Source organism: Ctenopharyngodon idella, chromosome 6 (assembly GCF_019924925.1).
Source record: "Ctenopharyngodon idella isolate HZGC_01 chromosome 6, HZGC01, whole genome shotgun sequence".
Classification (NCBI taxonomy): Eukaryota; Metazoa; Chordata; class Actinopteri; order Cypriniformes; family Xenocyprididae; genus Ctenopharyngodon; species Ctenopharyngodon idella.
The window spans coordinates 437,649-461,609 of NC_067225.1; the positions used below are offsets into that span (position 1 = coordinate 437,649).

At 36.6% G+C, this 23,961-nt stretch overlaps 1 protein-coding gene across 1 annotated transcript in view; it reads left to right on the top strand.

Annotated features, from left to right (window-relative positions):
* Window positions 1–23,693, top strand: part of nol11 (nucleolar protein 11) — a 57,791-nt gene extending 34,098 nt beyond the window's left edge. The window contains exons 4-18 of the mRNA XM_051895862.1: window positions 3,186–3,334; window positions 13,839–13,896; window positions 13,999–14,140; window positions 14,226–14,429; window positions 17,374–17,450; window positions 17,563–17,683; window positions 17,785–17,882; window positions 18,963–19,016; window positions 19,645–19,829; window positions 19,944–20,069; window positions 20,233–20,463; window positions 20,572–20,650; window positions 22,878–22,970; window positions 23,054–23,161; window positions 23,258–23,693. Coding sequence (XP_051751822.1) covers window positions 3,186–3,334; window positions 13,839–13,896; window positions 13,999–14,140; window positions 14,226–14,429; window positions 17,374–17,450; window positions 17,563–17,683; window positions 17,785–17,882; window positions 18,963–19,016; window positions 19,645–19,829; window positions 19,944–20,069; window positions 20,233–20,463; window positions 20,572–20,650; window positions 22,878–22,970; window positions 23,054–23,161; window positions 23,258–23,371 — 1,839 coding nt within the window. The 3' untranslated portion in view covers window positions 23,372–23,693. The remainder of the gene's footprint in view (window positions 1–3,185; window positions 3,335–13,838; window positions 13,897–13,998; window positions 14,141–14,225; window positions 14,430–17,373; window positions 17,451–17,562; window positions 17,684–17,784; window positions 17,883–18,962; window positions 19,017–19,644; window positions 19,830–19,943; window positions 20,070–20,232; window positions 20,464–20,571; window positions 20,651–22,877; window positions 22,971–23,053; window positions 23,162–23,257) is intronic.
* The last annotated feature ends 268 nt before the right edge of the window (window positions 23,694–23,961 follow it).

Sequence of the window (23,961 nt, forward strand, 5' to 3'; positions counted from 1 at the left end):
CACACTAGAGCTGTTCCACATCTCCAAGCAACGGTGATTCCTGAATGAATCTGCGTTTTGAAGACTGATGAATGACTCGCACATTAAGATTTACCGCCACCTACTGGCTGTTTTATTTTCATATTTACATTTTTCATATTTGCACTTTACATAGACTGTTTTTACTTAAAATATTAAACTTTTAAAGATTCTTTTTTTTTATACATATTTCTAAATTCAAAAAATTATATATAAAAAACATTCGTACAACATTATTTACCCATGAGCTTCATTAAGCAGTCTATGTAAATGTCTAAATAATACCACTTCAAATGGAGCTTCTGTGTCACTTCTGCAGTGCAAAGATTGATTTTTTTTTTTTTTTTTTTTTTTTTTTTTTTTTGATGATTTCTTTCGATTGGTAACAGTCCGATTGGGTCTTGTTGTAACTGAATTTATTGTTTAACATTTAAAATAAATTTTCTATTTTAATTTAAGAAATTGATTAAATATGATGCATACATTTAATAAGATTAGAAAAATTGCTGTTATAATGGTACAAATGCCCCAGGAAATTAATTTAAATGGCCAAATATCACCCTGTAATTTGAAAGTTAATGTCTGTTATTGATCAGAAAGTGCTCCTAAATTTTTGACAGTGCTCCTAAAGAAAAATGTTACCGTAGAGAGCTGTGTATATCAATTTCCCCTGTTATTTGGTTACACAAACCAAATGTAATATATTTATAAATTTATTTCCGTATATTTATATTTATTTTCATTTAATACAAAATAAACTGTAGCTTCAGGAAGGAAAGTCTTAGAACAATATTTGACATATTATTCAATATAAAGATTTTACTAAGCATCAGGGTTAACAAAAACCATTAAAAACATTTTTTCATTGCTTGAAATGTAAATACTGAAATAAAAATGTATACAAACTAAACAGACATGTTTAAAAACAACAAAGAATAAAAATAAAATAAATTTATTAAAACTTCATGAAAAATGAAAGCAGAAAATATAAAAATCTAATCGGATTCAAAATATTAACAAAAACTATAATATTAAGTGAAAATAGTGACATTCATTTCCCAGAAAAATTACAAGATGAAAATGATGAAACTGTGAAGGGGAGATATATAAACACAGCAGGATGATTAGAAATAAAAATTAGATTTAAAAATTTAAGTTCATTGTTGTGTGGCTCTTAATTATTTGGCGCCTGTTTTTTTTTTTTTTTTTTTTTTTTTTGGTCTGGAGCCCTGCCTGACGTGAGATTTGTTCATACTGGAAACCGCCATACGCACTGTTTTCTGTCGTTCGTCCGTTTCATAAATGAGGCTCACTGTTTCTCCCCAATATACAGGTGCTGGTCATATAATTAGAATATCATCAAAAAGTTAATTTTTTTTTATTATAAATTATTTTTAAAAATGAAACTTTCATATATTCTAGATTCCCTACATGTAAAGTAAAACATTTCAAAAGTTTTTTTTTTAAATTTTGATGATTAGAGCGTACAGCTCATGAAAGTCCAAAATCCAGTATTTCAAAATATTAGAATATTTCCTAAGATCAATCAAAAAATGGATTTGCAAAACAGAAAAGTTAAAGTTCTTTAAAGTATGTTCTTTTGTGCACTCAATACTTGATCAGCAGGACATATTACAGCAAATGACTTGCTCCTAGCACAAATGACTGCATCAGTGAAGTGTGGAATGGAAGTGATCAGCCTGTGGCACTGCTGAGGCACTATTGAGCCTTCAGATCATCTGTATATTGTTGGATCGACTGTTTCTCATCTTTCTCTTGAAAATATCCCATAGATTCAGGGCAGGCATATTGGCTGGCCAATAAAGCACAGTAATATCATGGTCAGCAAACCACTTGGAAGTGGTTTTTGCACTGTGGGCAGGTGCTAAAGTCCTGCTGGAAAAGGAAATCAGCATCTCCATAAAGCTTGTCAGCAGATAGAAGCATAAAGTGCTCCAAAATCTCCTGGAAGATGGCTGCATTGACTTTGCACTTGATAAAACACAATGGACCAACACCAGCAGACGTCACGCCCCCCCCAAATCATTATTGACTTCAGAAACTTCACACTAGACTTCAAGCAGCTTGGATTCTGTGCCTCTCCAGTCTTCCTTCAGACTCTGGGACCATGATTTCAACATGAAATGCAAAATTTACTTTTATCTGAAAAGAGGACTTTCGACCACTGTTCACTGTCCAGTTCTTTTTCTCCTTAGCCCAGGTAAGATGCTTCTGACGTTGTCTCTGGTTCAGAAGTGGCTTGGTAGTCCTTTTCCTGAAGATGTCTGAGTGTGGTGACTCTTGATGCGCTGACTCCGGCTTCATTTTACTCAATGTGAAGCTCTCCCAAGTGTTTGAATCGGCTTTACTTGACAGTATTCTCAAGCTTGCGGTCATCCCTGTTGCTTGTGCACCTTTGCCTACCCAATTTCTTCCTTCCAGTCAACTTTGCATTTAATATGCTTTGATACATCACTCTGTAAACAGCCACCCCATTCAGTAATGACCTTCTGTGACTTACTCTCTTTGTGGAGGGTGTCAATGATTGTCTCCTGGACCATTGCCAAGTCAGCAGTCTTCCCCATTAGTGTGGTTTCAAAGAACAAAAGATACCCGGAATTTATACTGTAGGGATTGTCATTTAATGAAACTCAAATGTAAATATTCTAATATTTTGAGATACTGGATTTTGGACTTTCATTAGCTGTACGCTCTAATCAACAAATTAAAAAAAAAAAACTTTTGAAATGTTTTACTTTACATGTAGGGAATCTAGAATATATGAAAGTTTCATTTTTTTAAAAATAATTTACAATAAAAAAATGAACTTTTTCACGATATTCTAATTATATGACCAGCACCTGTACTTACGTTTTTAGTTTCTGGTTCATATCTGTAATCAATTAAGTCTGCTTCTATTGGCTAATCTCATTGCTCTTTCACAGCCAAGTTGAACAAAGACGGTATTATTTGACCATCAAAGTGTGCCTTGGGACCTATTGTTGGATTCCTTTAGCAAAGAGTTCTTTTGACCAGACATATACACTACAAATTCAATGAGGTCACTTGTGTGTGGACAATTTCAAATGAATTGTCTTGGACTGATTTTAATACCATGTGTAGCTTTTGAACTTTATTATCTGAGAGAGAATTTTTCTGCCTTTCAGGTTTCTGCTGATGTTCTCAGAGTGCTGTTAGCTGCTGACTCTGAGCCTGTGGTGCTGTTTTGTTGTGGGGCTGTCAGGTTCCTGGACTCATTGCTTGCTTCCCCACAACAGCCTATAGAAGATGTTTTGGCAGAGGAAGAAATTATCAGGTCAGAGATTGCAGGCTTCTCACTATATCATCCTTTTTTAGTGGGGCTTTACACTGTGTTCCAAATTATTATGCAGATGACGTATCAGTGGGATTTCAGTACAATAAACATTCAGATTTTAATTTTTTAAAAAGTTTTATTTCTCCGTATCTTTTTAGATAACTAAACCCTGCTTAAAGATGTTGTTCCACATTATTAAGCAAGTCACAGTTCTCATGCAATATGGGGAGGAAGAAAGATCTTTCTGAAGATGAAAAGCATGAAATTGTGCAATGTTATGCAAAAGGCATGAAAACAACTAATATTGTGTGAAAAGTGAATGGAGATTATGGAACTATCATAAGATTTGTGAGTGATTTAAAGCACAGCAGAACTCGGTCAGATAAAGGCTTAACGTTTCTTTCAAACAAGTTAATTGTATTAAAAGGACAGCTGTAAAAAAAAAAAAAAAAAAAAACAACTGTTGAGCAGCAGGTATTTGAAGCTCCTGGTGTCTTTGGAGTCTCAACTGCCAGCCTGCATGGAGAGGTTCTTATGTGTAAAATTGCATTTCAGCCACCCCTAACCAAACCTCACAAAGAGAAACATTTACAGTGGGTGCAGAAATACATTTTCAAACAGTTTTATTGCTGTGGTGTTTTTTGCAGCATGGGATAGTGCATAGTGCATTGTATTTCAGAAGGCATTATTTTTCTTTTTATACCAAAGCTGAAAATGGCCAGTTATAAACTCCACATATCTTGCAGAAGTCATTTCAACACCCTCAGAGACCCTAAAGGGACCTTCCATCTCACTTCCCAATATTCCAGCCCAAATCATCACCCGCCAGCTCCCTGCTGACGTCACAGTCTTGTTGGAACGTGGTGGCCACTCGCCAACCATCCAGAAATCCATCCATCTAGACCATCCATTGTAGTACGGCATTTGTCAGTGAATAAAACTATTTTCATTTCTTAATTTATTTCTACACCCACTGTAAATGTTTCTCTTTGTGAGGTTTGGTTAGAGGTGGCTGAAATGCAACTTTACACACAACTGCCAGCCAGCATGGAGAGGTTCTTGAGACTCCAGAGACAACAGGAGCTTTAAATACCTGTTTGCTGCTCAACACCGGCTTTTTTTATTATTTTTTTTTATAGCTGTCCTTTTATCACAACTTTTTTTTTTTTTGACAAACTTTCCTTAAAAGTTCTGCTGTGCTCCAAGTCACTCACAAATCTTATGATAGTTTGATAATTTACATTCACTTTGCACACAATATTAGTTGTTTTCATGCCTTTTACGTAACATTGCACTATTTCATGCTTTTCATCTTCAAAAAGATCTTACTTCCTCCCCATATTGCATGAGAACTGTGACTTGCTTAATAATGTCGAACAACATCTTTAAGTAGGGTTTCCATTTACCTAAGTAGACCTGGCAAACTGTTTTGTCTGAGATTGATAACGGTTATCTAAAAAGATATGGAGAAATAAACCAAACAAACACTTTCTTTGAAAAACTAAAATCTGAATGTTTTAGTGAAATTCTCCTGATGTCACTTGCATAATAAATCGGATGATTTCAATGTTGCTGTTTGAGCATAAACAACATCTGCAAAGTTACGACGCTCAAAGTTCAATGCAAAGGGAGATATTTTCTTTTAAAGAAATTGCTTTTTAAGGACTACAACAAATGGCTGGTAGGGGCTACAACAAGCTTCTTCCCGGGTTAGTGACATCACTAACCCTAAAATTTACATAAGCCCTGCCCCCAAGAACACACAACAAAGGGGTGAGGCCATGTTATTGCAATACAGTATGTAACACAAATGCAATAGCATGTCATAAAAGCAAGATGACAACATAAGTTCTAACCATTAGGGCTGGGTAAAAAATATCAATTTCTCGATTTTAATCGATTCTCATTTTAACAAACCGATATCGATTCTTAAATCCCAAAAATTGATTAGTCTGTTTTCATTTGATGAATGAACAGAACATGTAGCGTGCCTCCCATCCAATAAATCACAATAAGCTTTGTGCTTTGTTACTTTTGATATGAAGCAAAGTCTCAGATTTCAAATGATGTACATCTTATTATGAGATTCAAAAAATAAATACCGTTTTGGCGCTGTTTAACGTGACGTGACAGATCGCTTTAGCGCCTCAGTTAAAGAGAAGCGGCAGCACGGAGCGCATGTGAACATCCTCTCCTCCACTTTAATACCAGTTACAGCGTGAAATAAACATGACTAAACATCTGAAGGTATGTTAAAATATACAGTACAACTTACCGAAATCCGTATCATGTCTCTTGTAATAGTTCAATCGGTGTTTCAACCTCGGAAAAACTTCAATAAAACAGCTTGTAAACAATGTCACGTAACGTCACATTTACCTCAGAATTCAGTGACCATAAACCCATTAGTCAGCTAGAAAAGTGAACTCTAGAAAGCAGCATTCTGATAAATATAGCTCTGCACCATTACATATTCATTATAATGTTCTTCAATATTTAATGCGTGTTTGAGTAAATCAGTTATGACAGCCACGATTTAAATGTTTATATATAAAAAAAAAAAAAAAAAAACCCGAATTGGAGTAGAAATATGATTATGTAATTCTAAACTTTATTTATTAAAAAAAAATTCATTGTGTAATTTAAGTGTTTGTATATAAATAAGATAATTTTAACCTTCTATATATATATATATATATATATATATATATATATATATATATATATATATATATATATATATATATATATATATATATATATATATATATATTAGTAGTACCAACTGATTGCCATGTGTAGTTTACAGCATTAGTTGAGAAATTTTTTTTTTCCTCTAGAAAATTTGCCATGTACTGTAACTGATATACTACATCCACAAATAATCAGTATCGAATCGTAAGCATGTGAATAGAAATCGAATTGTGAAAATTGTCAATACCCAGCCCTAATAACCGTAATTAAACTAAACTATACCTGTTCCATCTTCATGCTGCATATATTCTCTGGCTCTGTTGACATCTTAAAACAGTTCCCACTCGAGCGATTTTATAGATTATCATGACAGAATATGCTAATCAATCACTTTAAGATAGTTAACTCCACATCAGCTACATAAATTCATCAACTAACCATTCAGAAACGTCCTGTTGCTTTATACATGTTGTCACTTCTTCTTCTTGAGTCTCTCCATCATTGTCCGACTTCGGTTTGAATATAAAAGGCTGAACAGTTTCTGACATTTTCAGTGAGTCTACGTGAGGTAATCGTAGCTGGTAACACAAGCTTTTGAAACTCTACCCTCTTCTTGGGAGCAGCAGCTCATTGCATTTATAGGGACACACAAAAATGGAGCATTTTTGCTCGCCCTCAAAGTGACAAATTTAACATGCTATAAAAAAAATTATCTGTGGGGTATTTTGAGCTAAAAATTCACATACACACTCTGGGGACATCAGAGACTTATTTTACATCTTACAAAAATGGCATTATATGACTCCTTCAAATAGAATTCTGAGAACTTACTGGCTGCGGATATTGCGTACATCAACTCCCACGTTCAAAATGTGTGAAATTCCCACAGCCATTTATTTTCTTGAACATAGAGACACAATCTGCACATCTCTCCCTTTCACATGGACAGCTTGATGTTGTCACTTGATGTTAATTTCTGTCAATCTCATGTTAATCTTGAGTACCTATAGAGTAGTAGTGCATCCTTCATATCTCCAAAAATTCTTTAGTTTTTTTATATTTATAAAAGATACATACGCTGTACCGAGTCTTTCCGAAAACAGCCGAGTGCCTGGAGGTGTGCCGTGGGTGAAGCTAAAGAGTCACAAGCACACGCCGCTTTTGCATAGCAATCGCCTGCAAGCTATCAATGGTCAGCTAAACGAATGTATTTAAACACACACAATACACCGTCGCATTATCCCTGGATAACTTTTGAATCACTATAATGAATATAGCGTATAGTGAATGATGAATAATGAATTTATGAATTCACTACGTTCGTGTTGTTTACATTATATGCACTTAGGCGCCTATTGACAACAAAACAGACATTTGATGCAGTTTTACTTACCACCTGCGGTTCCGACTCATGACCGGGATCATTATCGCTGTGACCGCTTCATCTTTCAGTTTCAAACGATCTGTAAATCCAGCGTAGAACTGGGCCTTGTTTATAAAACAAGTGCCGATCCTGAGGGCTCGAGCAGCCATGGAAAAACACTTGTTTTATAACCATTATTAGGGCCCGAGTACTGATGGTGTGAGGACCCTATTGTAATTGCTCGGTCAATTATTCTTCTCTGAAATGAATCGTATTTTTGAGGGCCTAAACATGCTCAAACTCATGAAACTTTGCACACGCGTCAAAAGTGGTGAAAATTTACGTCTGAAATGGGTTTTAGAATTAGGTGTGGCAAAATGGCGCGATAGCAACGCTTAAATTTCAAATACCTAACAAAAAAGTCTGTGGGAGCAAAATCTTAAAACCCAACAGGAAGTGAAATATTTTGAATTTTCTCTGCAAAATTTTTGCAGTTTTTGCCATTGCCAGACGTTATACTTTAAAGGGGGGGTATCACACACAGTTTCTGCCAATCATGTTAATCTTGAGTACATATAGAGTAATATTGCATCCTTCATATCTCCAAAAAGTCTTCAGTTTTATCATTTATAAAAGATACGCCATACCGAGTCTTCCTGGAGGCGTGCCTGCCGTCAGTGCCGTGGGCAAAGCTAAAGAGTCACGAGCGCGCACAGCTTTTACGTAGAGATTGTCTGCAAGCTGTGACATCGTTATAAATAAAAAGGGAACAAACTTTCGTGTGGTTTACATTTTATGCACTTGCGAGCCGATTGCCAACAAAACACAGACATCTGGGGCCTTATTCACAAAACATTTTATCTTACCACTAAGAGTTTTCCTAAAATGGCAGTAAAAGTTCTTAGTTAAGAGTTTTATCTTAACCTATTCACAAAGCTGCTGAGACAAACTTTTACTAAGGAATAGAGAGAAGTCTTAAGCTAAGTCTTAAACCTCGTTGCTATGGAGTATACACACAGTGATTGGCTGATGGGGGAGGAGTCTCTGTCATCGATTTATTCGTAGAAATATTTTAGAATGAGGTATCATGTTGCCATATTCAAATAAAGGTCTTAAAATGTAGGTTAAGTGTCACTAATAAAACTAGTAGGCTATATGTTCAGCTAAATGTCCACCTCTTACATGTATCGAGAGATTGCAGAATTCAAGCGACAAATGATGTTTTTTAAACCGTTTGGGAGGAGCACGTTCAAACGGTCTAATCGGCTTGAGAGGAGGTATATATATTCAAAAGTTTTTTTTTTTTAATTTGTTGATTAGAGCGTACAGCTAATGAAAGTCCAAAATCCAGTATCTCAAAATATTAGAATATTTACATTTGAGTTTCATTAAATGACCATCCCTACAGTATAAATTCCGGGTATCTCTTGTTCTTTGAAACCACACTAATGGGGAAGACTGCTGACTTGGCAATGGTCCAGGAGACAATCATTTACACCCTCCACAAAGAGAGTAAGTCACAGAAGGTCATTACTGAATGGGGTGGCTGTTTACAGAGTGATGTATCAAAGCATATTAAATGCAAAGTTGACTGGAAGGAAGAAATTGGGTAGGCAAAGGTGCACAAGCAACAGGGATGACCGCAAGCTTGAGAATACTGTCAAGTAAAGCCGATTCAAACACTTGGGAGAGCTTCACAATGAGTAGAATGAAGCCGGAGTCAGCGCATCAAGAGTTACCACACTCAGACATCTTCAGGAAAAGGACTACCAAGCCACTTCTGAACCAGAGACAACGTCAGAAGCATCTTACCTGGGCTAAGGAGAAAAAGAACTGGACAGTGAACAGTGGTCGAAAGTCCTCTTTTCAGATAAAAGTAAATTTTGCATTTCATGTTGAAATCATGGTCCCAGAGTCTGAAGGAAGACTGGAGAGGCACAGAATCCAAGCTGCTTGAAGTCTAGTGTGAAGTTTCTGAAGTCAATAATGATTTGGGGGGGCCGTGACGTCTGCTGGTGTTGGTCCATTGTGTTTTATCAAGTGCAAAGTCAATGCAGCCATCTTCCAGGAGATTTTGGAGCACTTTATGCTTCCATCTGCTGACAAGCTTTATGGAGATGCTGATTTCCTTTTCCTGCAGGACTTTAGCACCTGCCCACAGTGCAAAAACCACTTCCAAGTGGTTTGCTGACCATGATATTACTGTGCTTTATTGGCCAGCCAATATGCCTGACCTGAATCTATGGGATATTTTCAAGAGAAAGATGAGAAACAGTCGATCCAACAATATACAGATGATCTGAAGGCTCAATAGTGCCTCAGCAGTGCCACAGGCTGATCACTTCCATGCCACACTTCACTGATGCAGTAATTTGTGCTAGGAGCAAGTCATTTGCTGTAGTATGTCCTGCCGATCAAGTATTGAGTGCACAAAAGAACATACTTTAAAGAACTTGAACTTTTCTGTTTTGCAAATCCATTTTTTGATTGATCTTAGGAAATATTCTAATATTTTGAAATACTGGATTTTGGACTTTCATGAGCTGTACGCTCTAATCATCAAAATGTAAAAAAAAAACTTTTTAAATGTTTTACTTTACATGTAGGGAATCTAGAATATATGAAAGTTTCATTTTTAAAAATAATTTATAATAAAAAAATGAACTTTTTGATGATATTCTAATTATATGACCAGCACCTGTATACACAAACAAGAGCCGACTCACCTATAGTTACCTTGACAATTTTCTGCATCCCTCCGCCACCCCGGTCCTCACTCTTGGCTGGGGTTCCGGGTAGAACTCTGGATTTAGACTAAATTCCAAGCTCGGAGCCCACGATCCACTTGGACAGCACGCCAAATACGCTTAATATATATATTTAGGCCATGGGCTATTCGATCATTTGTAAGTGTGAACTAGTGAAACAAAACTGCCACAAGTAATCAGACATTTTATTAAAGATTTATTTTTGGTGTTTTATCATAGATTCAAATCTATAAATCAAAATATGTATTGCATTTATGAAGAAAAGGTTCAGCACCCAAGGCTCTATCACTATTGCCTCAATGATGTTCAGTGTCTTAGTGCACATTGCTGAGGCGGATTGGCAGCAACGGCCATTAGGATTGTTTGTGATTTGGTCTTAGTGATTTAGGAATCCTCTTGACGACTAACGTTTCACAGATTTAGAGCTACTTTTAGCCTTAAGATGTTTTGTGAATATGGGCCCTGGATGCAGCTTTACTCACCACCCGTGATCTGCAAATCCAGCGCTGAACTGGGACTTTACAAAGCATTTATCACCGAAATCCCAGGAACAAACATACGTGCACAACTTCGTTGCTGCCCCGGAAGAACAAACTTCATCCACTGTTCCCTTAATGCTGGGTTCTTTGGGAAGCTGAAAAAGGTAATCTTTCCCTCACAACCAAAAACACACTCCTTTGTTGACCGGAGCTGCACCTCATTTCGGAGGCTGTATCCTCCGGAGGTCGCATTTGAGGGCTGCATACGTCATCAAGGATGTCATATTTAAGAAAAGTAACCGTAATAAAATTGACTATTCATTGTGAGGTGTGAAATACTGTAATTTCTTTCTTTCTTTGCAATACTAGAAACACATCTGTCATGTTGCACAAAAAGAGACTGAGAGTATAAAGCAATGATGTAAGACTAGGATGTAAGACTAGGATTTTGTGCCAGATTTGTCCTCTCAGCTAGGGCTGGGCAATAAACTATATCATATCGAGATCACAATAAAATGTGCATTGATAACAATGAATAAGCTCTGGGCATTTTTACTCAGTATGGATTAATCTAAAGGTGATGATACACGGGGCAACTTTTTGAGCAATGTTGCCGGGCAATGTTGCCGAGCAACGTTGCTTGGGCACTTTCCCTCTGTAAATGAGCAACAAATTTATATCTAGATACGTTAGATCGGTCGTGGGCAATTTTTTGAGATCCTCCAATCAGAATGTTAGCAGCCGATCAAGTGATCGGTTCGGAGATTTCAGAAAAAATTCAAACAAGATGGCGGCCTCTCAGCGGCAGTGGAGTGGAGAAAAGGAGCATGAACATATCTTTTTACTCTAGTAAGTTGTCATGCATCAACCCAAAACAGGGAATTTACCTCATATAATGCTTAAAATACCAACAACTGTCCAATGTAATGCGTGTAAGCTGTAATTAAGCCATCGAATGTTTTCAGTTAAATACTAAAAAGACGGGGCCTGTTTAACATCTGTAGTAGCGTAGGCTGTAGGGCATATGGCATATGAATATAGCTTTTGACGCGGGTTCGAATCCGCCTTTTGCCGAACTTGCTCTTCTCCCTTTTCCTATCACAAATCAGATCGGAAAAGCATTTATTTTTAATTAAAATGAAGAAAATATTTGAAAAGTTGAAATAAAGTGCCTAACAAGTTTATAATAAAGTATTTATTTGGGTTGGCAATAGATTTGCTCCTCTCTGATTAGTTGCTGCCAACTGTCCGTTGGCCTAATTAGTTGCCCTGTGTCTCATCAGGTTGCCCATTGACGGCAACATTTCCCAGCAACATTGCTCAAAAAGTTGCCACATGTATCATCACCTTGACAGCTTGTCACACAGCAGAAATAAAAATGACAACAGCCAGTAAGTGCGTGTCAGCTATTAAGTGATTTCTGCGTGTTTTTGTGAATGAATAGCACAGTTTCGTCTAATACACAACCTCACACTTGATGCTCTGTGTTTTTAGCATCTGTCGTGTCAATATATGAGCATATGAACACATGAACTTCTCCAGAGCTGCTTTAAGAGTCACTTCACAAGCTTTTCACTGTTTCATTTGAGGAAAAACTACCATCAAATACACACTGAAACTAAAACTGAAAGATCTTCACTACAAACCATCAAAATAAGTTTGGTTTTAAGAAATTGACAAATATTTCACTAGTACTAAATACTAATGTACTTCTCAAAGTAATTTAAGTAACTTTAATAAATAACTAATAATTTTTGTAACTCCAGAAGTATTTATCTTAAGGTCTTTTTCATATTTTTATTAACCTAATTATTAAACTAATTATATAAAACTGTAGTAAGTGTACTATAAAGGAACTGATTCTATGATTTTTTTTTTTTTTTTTTTTTTTTTTTTTTGTCATTCAAACTGACAGAAAAAATTAGGCCTAAGAGATTTCTTATCTTGTAATGCCGGCAAAAGCACGGCAATGAATGGGTTTAAACTCTAAACCATCAAGACTGAAAAATAGACACGCATATACAGAGAGAGGCAGTGTGTGATCTAAGGATCAGTTGGAGACTTTATCAGTTGGTTGAGCCAGAATATTCAGTAAAATTAAAAAAAAAAAAAAAAAAGTCTAATCTCTGACAGAAAATTGTCTGTGAAAAATGTCTAAAAATTTCCAAATGTAATACCTAATAAGTCATTATGTCTGGCCACGTTGTTTTCAGCAACAGTTTACAAATAAGGCTATGCTGTGTATTAAATTTGATGTAATTCATTTCAACCAAATAGCACTAATGCCTTTTTTTTTTTTTTTTTTTTTTTTTTTTTTTTTTTGTACTTGCACATACTGCATTAATTGAAAATTTTAATATTTGTATTTTTATTTTAAAATGAATGGTGTATAATTTGTTTTGAAGATGAGACGTTTCCTGTTTACCTTTGTCATTTACTGTAATCACTCGCAATAGCAACACTATTCAAGATTTCCATTATCTTTGCAATTTAGCCATCCTCAATGTCTTGTCATGTTCAGAAAGTTTAGTGTGAATGGCATAAATCTCCTTGGAGTAGTAAAAAATTTAGAGATTTATGAATTCAAGATTTTTTTTTTTTTTTTTTTTTATAGTACACTTAATTAAAAAAAAAAAAAAAACCACATTCAAACCAAAATAGCCGACTTCCTGTAAGTCTGGGCTAATGACTGTAAATTATAAAGTTGCCTCTGAAAACAATATATGTACCAAGTTTGGTGATGCTAAAAAGGTCAAAAGGTGGTGCTGTAGAGTTTGGTGGCAATTGGATAAATCCTCTAGGACAGTGGTTCCCAAACTTTTTAGAGTGGAGTACCCCCTGAGGCATTTACCATTCTTCTGCATACCCCCTCTCTTCCACTTAGACTGCAACTTTTCCATTAAGGGACAATATTTGCCCCCTTAATTGACTTTCCAGTGCATGCAAAAGGCCTTTATTAACACTCTGGAGCCGTATGGATTACTTTGATTATGGATGATCCCTAAATATGCCCTAAAATGTGTGTTCACTTGCAACAGTGACATGGTTTATGCACTTATTGTGCAATTATTTTGAAGCTAATACTAACAAATTACTGCATTAGCTCACTACTTGATGTCCAATGCTATTTTCTATCAAGACTTGTATAAATTGTCAGTTTCCTTGTTTAATTTTTTTTTTTTTTGTTCAATCTTTCACAGATGGAGTACTGTTCTCAAGGCAGAGCACCAGCTTGTTGTTTTGTTCAGCACAGAACAGGTTCTCTCTGAAGTCTCTTTGATTCATTGTGGATCTTTTTTTCTATCAGTGCATAATAAGGAGAGCCTGTAAATAAACTTGATAAGGTTTTGTTTGTTTCAGAGAGGAGAGCACTGGCTGTATGCTCATAGATTTAACCCCAACACTCTTGTGAAACACAGACTTGAGACTGAACCTGGTCTCTCTGCACCTATCAGCTTCTCTGCCAGATGCAGGGGTAGTAGCATACACCTGTTGTACTTGTGTAAGTCTATTTTCATTCATTCTGTCTTCTTACAAGAAAGACAGTTTTGTACTACTAGCAACCCAATTACTCTGCATTATTTTAGATTTGAATGGCAGCTTGTATGAGAGTGTGTTGCCACTCAGAAGTTCAGCTACAGGAGCTGAAGGTGTCCAGGCTCTACCTCGCTCCCTGCTTCTCAGTCTGCCTCTGGGAGAGGAAGAACTGATATCTGGTGCTGCTGTTATGCTTGATGAGGCACATGTAGCTGTGGTTGGATTCCCCCACCCCTCTGCTGGACATTGCAAAGGTGATGCTCCTTCCTTAATCCTGATATTCCATCTTATTCTCTAAGGGTGTGCAATATTATCGTTGATGATATATATCTTTATTATGCAAGCTGATATTATTGACCATGTCACTCACTTTGTAAAAAAAAAAAATCAAACGATACCTTGAGGGCCTGCATCACTGCGTGATATGGCCTAGTATGATAGACTAGAGCCGCGTTTCCACCTCAGGAACTTTCCCTAGGGACTTTGGGGTGGTACTCTGTGTGTTTCGAATAGGGATGGGTACCGAGAACCGGTATTTTTTTTGGACCGGTACATAATTGGGTCAATACCGGACTACCGATAAGCTTCAGGACAAACGATACTGTTATTGATACTTGCGTTGTTGTATCTAGTGTTGTCACGGTACCAAAATTCCAGTAGTCGGTACAAATTCAAGTAGTCGGTACCAATACCATGAAAATTTTACGGTTCTTGGTACCAATTTCAGTACCACAGCAAAATCTGTTGGAACTATTTTACTGTTTTTATATAGATTTTTAAAACATATTAAATATGATTTGGAGCATGTGTGTATGTTTGTGTGTATATATAGGCTACCTCAATGAAATAAATTTTGAAATATAAAAAAAAAAAAAAAATGCTCAAACATCCATTTTGTACTGTTGAAAAAACCAGCATATGCTGGTTAAGGTAGGTTTTGAAGCTGGTATGCTGGTTTGAGCTGGTTTATGCTGGTCAAGTGCTGGTCCTATGCAGGTCCATGCTGGTCCTATGCTGGTGCTGGTCCTATGCTGGTCCTATTTTGGTCCATGATGGTCCTAAGCTGGTCCTGGACCAGCATGGACCAGCTCAAACCAGCATACCAGCTTCAAAACCTACCTTACCAGCACATGCTGGTTTTTTTCAACAGGGGTTACAGACGTGCGTGTTTATTTTAGCTATTCCGTCAGTGAAACAACACACTACAGCCTGTAAAACTATGAAATAAATTTCGGTAAATAATGGTAACCTAAATAATAAGAAAGTTAAATATTATTTAAAAACATGCGTTTTTTTTATTTCCACACAAAGTTGCATCATATAGCCTACCACTCCGCTCTTTGAGAGGGATGTGGGACACGAGCAGGAAAGAGACCATTTCTCTTTAATAATATCTTCATGTTATCTCCTGATGTTACAAGCAACTGACACTTGTTGTAAAAGGTCTGAAGAGCAATTTTATCCTCCGCAGGGGCAAAACATTGAGGCTATGTTTGATTTTGCGCTGCCAGAAAAAAGCGAAAGTAAAAATCACCAGCGTGTGTGAAACGCGCTATACAAATAAACTTGACGCGCCTTATAAAGTCTAATAACAAGCACAAACTGTGTTAAATAGAAATTGACGTGCAGGTAAAAAGGTTTCTGTCCTACGGTGTTTTTCCTACTTTACCACAGTAAAGAATGCAAATATCCTATAATAGGCCTAAATGCGAACGAAAGAAAGAAACATTTGTAATCCCCTTCGTGAGTGAAGATTTAGGAAAAGAAACAGAGATTCCATGTTCAGTGGAATAACTAATGGAATATTGTTAAATTCTCTGCTAATCGGGTGACCAAATTTCCGATTCGCAAAACAGAATACAAAGCTAACATTTATGGACTCGCGTACCACTCTCATTCGGCATGAACCAAAATGTTTCCATGGCTGCGATGTCACATTTAATTACTAACCTATTATTTCTGTTGTAAACAAAGCTTGGTGCTTCTCTTGTGTCATATTCAAGTAAATACTGGCACAGCCCTATGGGTACCGACTATACCCGGATTCTCGGTACTACCGGTACTACAGAAATGCGGGTATCGTCACATTTTAAAAATTTCAGTACCGAAGCACCAGTACTTTTGACAACACTAGATGTATCTCCGTATATTTCGGTGTTAATGGCAAATTAGAAGCTGATGCTTGTCATTTATCAACAAAGGAGGCGACACCAGTAATATAATGAAACATTTACAAACAAAACACGCCATCTACCTCAACCAATGCACTGTATTTATGTCTCTGTCGTCTCCCAGCTCAAACTCTCCTGCCTCAGGCGAAGGTAACATACATTATAAAACAAGTCTTTAGTTAGTACTAGTTAGGGTTGGGAATCGAATAATTGAGGTCAGGAATCGGATGCTTGTTATAAAATTAAAATTTGGATTCCTCCTAACGATTTCTTTGTGTGCATTTCAATTTGACTTTAAACCATTCAAGCGCGAGACGACTCGCACGCTGTTTTCTGTGCTGCACACACATCCAACGCGCGCTCACAGAAAAAGTGATTTTAAAGCATTCACACACAAGACATCTTGTGCGCTGTTTCTGTGCTGCACACACATCCGAAACGTGCGCACAGAAAAAAAGTAATTTTAATGTGAAGCGCAAGACGACATGTGCTCTGTTTTCTGTGCTGCATGGTTGTGTAACAGTGCAGATCCGTGCAGCTCTTAAAGTGACAGCACTAATATTCCTGCTGCCGTCTCTATAACAACACTAATCAAACAAAACACAGAAAATTCACTCGTTCTTGACTGAGTAACTTTTGTAACTATATTTGTAATGTATATTTTATTTATAAAGTGCAGTGTTATTTTACATTTGATTAGTTTCTGTACCTGAATACCTGAACACATATCATAAGTTTATTTCAATCATATCTTTGTTCAGTTGTATTTATTTGTTGCGATAGCTAATTTTTTATTTGTCCTTTTTTTTTAATTACTGAGTGTTTTACTTGTCTTTAATAATTCTTGAAATTTACATTAGGCTAGCTGTTTTTGCTATGGTATTTTTAAACCATAGGCCGTTTCCTTGTGTAAGTGTTCTTTAGCCTGTTGATTTTTGTTCATGACTTGTTCCCTGAGAAAGTCAATATGTTGATTTTTCTTGATATCTGATTGGTGCAATGATCATTGGAATGTTGTCATTCATAGATTACCTTTGCATCTGGAACACACATTTCCAAACTCTTCAGGCTAGTAAAGAAATGGCTGGAAGGATCTATAGTCAGGTTTGATTTATTATTGTATTTTATTTATTTATTTATGTTTATTTTTACTTTTCACAAAGATAATACACAAGTTTAATACTGCAGTAAAACACATTGTTTCTCCTGAATACAGTTGTGGTGTTATTCTGGGAAGCTATACGTCCCTCATGGGAAGATGCTGTCAGTAATTCCTTTTGAGTGCCAGAAGTCATCTCTTGCAGCTACAATGGGAAAACTGAAGCAGAGTCAGAGTGGTAAAGACTTTTCTGCTGAAAAATGAAACATATGCCGTATTCTTTTCTAGAGTGACATATGAAATTTGGCAAAACATGTCATGATGTTTTGTCTTTGTCAGAATCCAAGTCATGCAGCCTTTTGTCTTCCTGGACTGCCCAGCCTCATGGTGACATCACCCAGACACCAGGAATCAAGAGCAGGATGTCAACAAGAAATGTAAGAGACACTCAGCTATACCAGTTTTTCCTAGAGTTCTGTTTTTGCAGTGTGGAGGTTCATGCACCACTTTCAAGGTCCAGAAAGGTACTAAAGACATCGTTAACAGTCGACATAACTGCAGTGGTTCAACCTTAATTTTATGAAGCGACAAGAATACTTTTTGTGCGCAAAAACAAGACAAAAATAACGACTTTATTATTGATTGTATGTTTTGAAGCTACTGTTAATTCTTAACATACAACTGTTTTGATTTGATCTAAACTTTAGAAGCTTAAAATAAACTTCTAGGATTTAAAATAAATATTATGAATAATGTAAACAATACAATTTTAGATTCTGCTCTGTTTCTGTTAACCAAATAATCAAGTATGTGATTGCCCATTATGCTGGGAGAACATGGGTCATCAGGTTTTAACTTAAGTTAAACTTAAGAACTTTATTTTACAGAAGTTAACTACAGTGTATTTTTTGTATGTATGTGCACTACAGTATATTGTATGGGACTGGCTCAGTTTTTAAATGGAAAATAAAAAAATGCACTTTGTTGAACGTTGCAGACCCCTGTGCTAAACAAACTATAAACACAAATTTAACCCATTGTAGTTTTTAAAATTTGAAATAGCATATAATTACAACGTAACTTGTGAATATATTGAACTATGTTGTCTTTTTTTGTGTGTGTGGTACTATTAGTAGTATGCAGAAAACATTCAACTGTAGTGCATAATCAATTTATGATCCATCAAGCATGTGTCTTAGTACTTTGAATTGAAATCAGAGCTCATTGTCAAACATTTGAAGTTGTAATTTATACTCTTTTGAAATTGTTTTATGTTGATACCCTTTAATCTTTTAATAAAGTAAATCCAAATTTAGTTATAGAATTTTATTAAAAAAAAGGTCTTAAACATCTTTAATTTGTAATTTTATATTTTAATAACTTGAGTATGATTTTTACCATGAAAATATCCAAATATAATAATCCAAATTGTTTGTATATAAATGTGCACGGTTTCAAATGTATTGGTTCTGACTCTTTTTGTCACTTAATATATTCTTCTTTACTTTTTCTTGCAGACATCTATTGTAAAGTCTGCACTAACAGTGGATCAACTTATAGAACACATTAAGGTATAAAGCTGCCTCTGTCATTACTAAAATGGCAGAAACTTTTTTTTTTTTTGGTCACTTGAAACATTCAAGATAAGTTAGACCTTGTAATCACACAAATTCCTACATGGCTAATTCGATAGTTCAAATACATGTGCACAGTTGTGTAGTAGTTTGTGTTAGCTTATTTGCAATTATATTTTTACTAAGATGTGTACACAGTTGTACTTAAGTTTGTTACTCAGTGTCATTAGCAATTCACATAACAGACATTAACTATTTATATTAAATTTCTGAACAAAATAACTGAATTTACACATTAGCTGGTTCAACGTCTTGGTTCTTATGGTGGTGTGTAGCTTCCCCTGATTAATGAGTATTTTTTTGATAGTTGTGCATGACACCGTGTTTACACTGGACATGACAAAAGCAAATAAAACCCATTATAATCAGTGATGCTACAAATTCCTGACAGTAAACTGATGCCCCGTTCTATTTTTGACATACTTCATGCACTCGCGCTGCTATTGACACGGAAGAATAAATTGATTTGCAAAGGTCGCTTTGTCGCGTCACAGCCTTTTCAACAGCCTTTGCAAATGAATTATGTTCAATGGTTTGTAAAGATGCAGTGTGTGTTTTTTGCTAGACTGGTGCAGGAGAGGATGTACAAGCAGAGGTGGGTGAGTTTATTCGTCTGACTCCTCAGACTGACCTCCAGCTCGCAACAGGCAGAATGGCATTAGAGCTAGTGTCAAGATCCCAGACAGATGCCAACTTCTACCCTCAGTGTGCATTTTTGCAGCTGTTGGAGACTCGGTACCTCTGCTACAGGTTTGACCACACATGATCGGCTCTGTGGACACATTTGTCTTTTAGCTCCTAGTGTTTTGTGTGTGTCTATCCTCATTGTCTTGTTTGTTGTGTTTTGTTTTTTTTGGAATGCAGTGTGTGCCCTGAACTGCTGTCACTGGCCATGGTGAAGAAAGACTTCCATCTCTGTCAGATTGCTTTCCAAATTTTTCCTGACATTCCTGAAGCTGTCACCTGTGCTTGTCTTAAAGCTATTCTCAGGTGAGTCCTGTGCTTACCTGCTTAATGACATTCACACCTTTACACTCATAATAATTAAGCCACTGTAACCCAATAACACTAAGCTTTAGTGCATTTGCACAAATGTCTTTTTAAAAAGGACTGATGTAAAACTGATTTTATAAAAAATCTTGTCTGACTACAGTACTCCAGACTCAGAGATTGAGACTGTGAATCTTGACACAGAGAGTGTCATCTTCATGAAAGTGCTGACTCAGACACAAAGTAGATTGGAGGAGGAGGGTGGGCAGCAGAATGGCTTTTGTCCCCCAGCACTAGAGAGTGATGTCTCTGATACCCCCTGCAGCAAGCTACAAAGAGATCCCTTAGCCCTGGATATGAGCTGTCCTGTGGGGTTACACAAGGGTGCTCTTCTGTATCCTTCATCAAAACCGATGTATTAAAAAAAACAATGTATGACTTTTGTTCTTTTCCATTTTTATTTGTTGTTCTGGTTGCATGTTTTCTTTAACCTATAGGATAGAAATGAGATTCTGCAGACAGCGTACAGTGACAAGCCCCTGCTACCACATCTAAAAGATCTTACGGTTCCGGAGGTCATTGTGAGTATCTGACACCAATACATCTAGCCTATGTTGGTATAGAGTTTCCCATTTAGTAGTGTACTAATTTGTGGAACAGAGGTAGATGCCTTTTCCCCCCTCTCCCCAATGAACATTGACCAGGTTTTGTAGGGTCAAAAGAAGTTTTTGTAAAGTGAAGAGTTTGGACCTGTCCCAAATGGCACCCTAAGCCCTTGCAGCAGAGTCCATGCTTTCATGACATAATGCTGCTTGTTGGGTAGATATCTGCTACGGAGCATGCATCAAGGGAGCATATAGAGGCCTTAAATGGGGTGCTTGTGAGCACCCATCTGAAACTCAAAATGACAAATGGGACTCCCTGCAGTCTTATGGACTTCACAGACATGTGTACGCAGCATAAGTGTGCAAGACCCGCACAAAGCTCTAAAAGAAAATGGTGTCATTGTCCAGCTTAAGCAAGTTCAGTATTGATTCATCCCGTTGTAAAAATCATTAGTTATTAATTTAGTTTTAAGTAATTTAATTTAGTTTATCTATACAACAGCTCTGAAGAAAACAGTGATGTCATCGTCCAGCTCCATTCAATTCGCATACAATGGTGTCAATGCAGGCAGATCAAAAACATTTGCTGAATAGCAAGTATCCACAACTAAGCAAGCCAGTGGCAACAGTGGCAAGGAACCCAAACTCCATCAGGTGACAAAAATGGAGGGGAAAAAACCTTGGGAGAAAGGCTCAGTCGGGCGGCCAGTTCTCCTCTGGCCAACAATGAACAGTGCATGATTATGATTCGGTCTTAAGTCAGAGTGGGATCGGAACAGTGAATATATTTAATACAGTTCCATCTGGTTGAAGATTGGATTCATCACGCCGGTATGGAAACGGTTTTGTTGAGGATCTGTGCCACTGGCTGTCATGTCGATGAGGCCTTCACAGGGGATAGTTGACACAATCTAGATTACATTTCAGAGATGCGTTGTGGTCGTGTCTAGGTGCAGGTCCTCCATCTGATCTGGAACGGCTACGGTAAACCTCGGGATAAACAGAGACTAATATTAGTGTAGATGCCAGTCTTCTTATGATGTAACGAGTACATCGGGTGTTAAAGGAAGTGTTCCCGGTTCCGGCTGACCTAATTTATGCAGCCTAACAATCCTTTAACGTGAAAATGTTAAAATATAAATTGATAATGTTGTGTATGCCAGGTTAAAGATGCGTTTTTAGTCGAGATTTAAACTGACAGTGTGTCTGCTTTCTGAACAATGCTAGAAAGGCTGTTCCTAAAGTTTAGGTGCCAAATAGGAAAAGGATCTACTGCCTGCGTTTTTTTTTTTTTTTTTTTTTTTTTTTAAATATATATATTCTAGGTATTATCAACTGGCCAGAATTTTGAGATCGCAATAGACGTGTGGGACTGTAATGTGTTAAGAGCTTGCTTAAGTACTGGGGAGCTAAACCATTCAGTGCTTTTTAAGTAATTAGCAAGAATTCAAAATCTATATGATGTTTAATAGGGAGTCAATGCAGTGTTGACAGAACTGGGCTAATATGGTCATACTTCTTGGTTCTAGGAAGAACACTAGCTGCTGCTTTTTGGACCAGCTGGAGTTTAAGTGCATTTGTCATTGAAGAGCATACGTCGTAGTTTAGATATATTTTAAGATGGAAGAATGCGGTTTTACAGATGCTAGAAATGTGGCTTTCAAATGAAAGATTGGTATCAGAGCACATCCAGGTTCCTAACTGACGACAAAGACTTAACAGAGCAGCAATCAAGTGTTAGACAGTATTCTAGGTTATTACGTGCCGTGGTGTTTGGTCCAATAATTATAATCAGTTTTTTCTGAGTTTAGTAGTAGGAAATTACCAGTCATCCAATTTTGTTTATATCAGCTATGCATTCTGTTAATTTTGTGAATTGGTAAGTTTTGTCAGAGCGCAAAGAAATATAGAGTATCATCAGCGTAACAGTGAAAACGAACACCATGCTTCCTAATGATATCTCCCAAGAGTAGCATGTACAGAGTGAAAGGCAATGGTCCTAGCCTTGCCAGTTTGTAGCAGTAAATGAAGAGATTCGGACCTTTATCTGTGAAAGTGTCTCTCTGGACATTGGGCAGGATGTGGAATGTTTTCTTATAAAGCATATTGCTTATTTGTTGATTAATTATCAGTGGTTTGTTACAGGCCTAACGGGAAGATTGCAATTTTTAATGACCTTTGCTTTCTCAATTTTCTTTTTTAGGTCTTTTTACAGTATCTTCTTTTCCTTTATCTCAAATATTCTCATGATGCCCACAAACAAATCCGAGCTCTACGGACCCCAAGTTTTTCTCAGGTCTGTAACCAAACAGTTTTGTACAACTATATTTAGTTTGCATCTGTCTAATGTTTTTGTTTGTTTGTTTTTGTTTTATAAAGATCATAGACTGGATTTGCTTATTACTAGATGCTCATTTCACAGTCTTGGCTGTGGCACCAGAAGCCAAAAGACTGGTGTCTGATCTTCACAAGTTTGTGAGATCACAGGTATGGTACAGATCCCTTATTGCTGATTGGAAATGACAGTTCTTGTATTGTGTGAAGCTGAAATAACAATGTAAAGTGTCTTGCAACCCTTTTCAGGTAAAACTGTATGCTGAACTGGGCAAAATTGAGGGAAGTCTTCAAGTGCTAAAAAAGTCCAAACAATCTGAAGATCTTGGCATGTACTCCATAGAAGTAATTGAGCTCTTTTAGATTACGTGCACAGATCATTTTTAATAAAATGCTGGCACTGGCCTACAATTTCTGCCACTTGGCAGTTTTCTTGGTTTGTTTTTAGAAAAAAAAAATGGATTGAAAGCCAAGTTTTTTTTTTTTTATTAATCATCTAAAAAAATTATGAAATAAAGACTGAAGGCTTTCCAGATTGTTCTCTGAAATTTCATGCAAAATGTTGTTCAAATGTTTTCAATAAATATGCAAAATGTGTTTTCAATAACTAAAAATATAGTACAGACATGTTTAACACTCTTTATTCATGTTCTATAAATTAAATGAACACCAGAAATGGCCCCTACTGAACTTTTATAATTTGTGAAATCTACACTATATTGCCAAAAGTTTTGGGACGTCTGCCTTTACATGCACATGAACTTTAATGACATTCCATTCTTAATCTGTAGGGTTTAATATGGAGTTGGCCCACCCTTTGCAGCTATAACAGCTTTAACTCTTCTGGGAAGGCTTTCCACAAGGTTTAGGAGTGTGTTTATGGGAATTTTTGACCATTTTTCTAGAAGCGCATTTGTGAGGTCAGGCACTGATGTCGGACAAGAAGGCCTGGC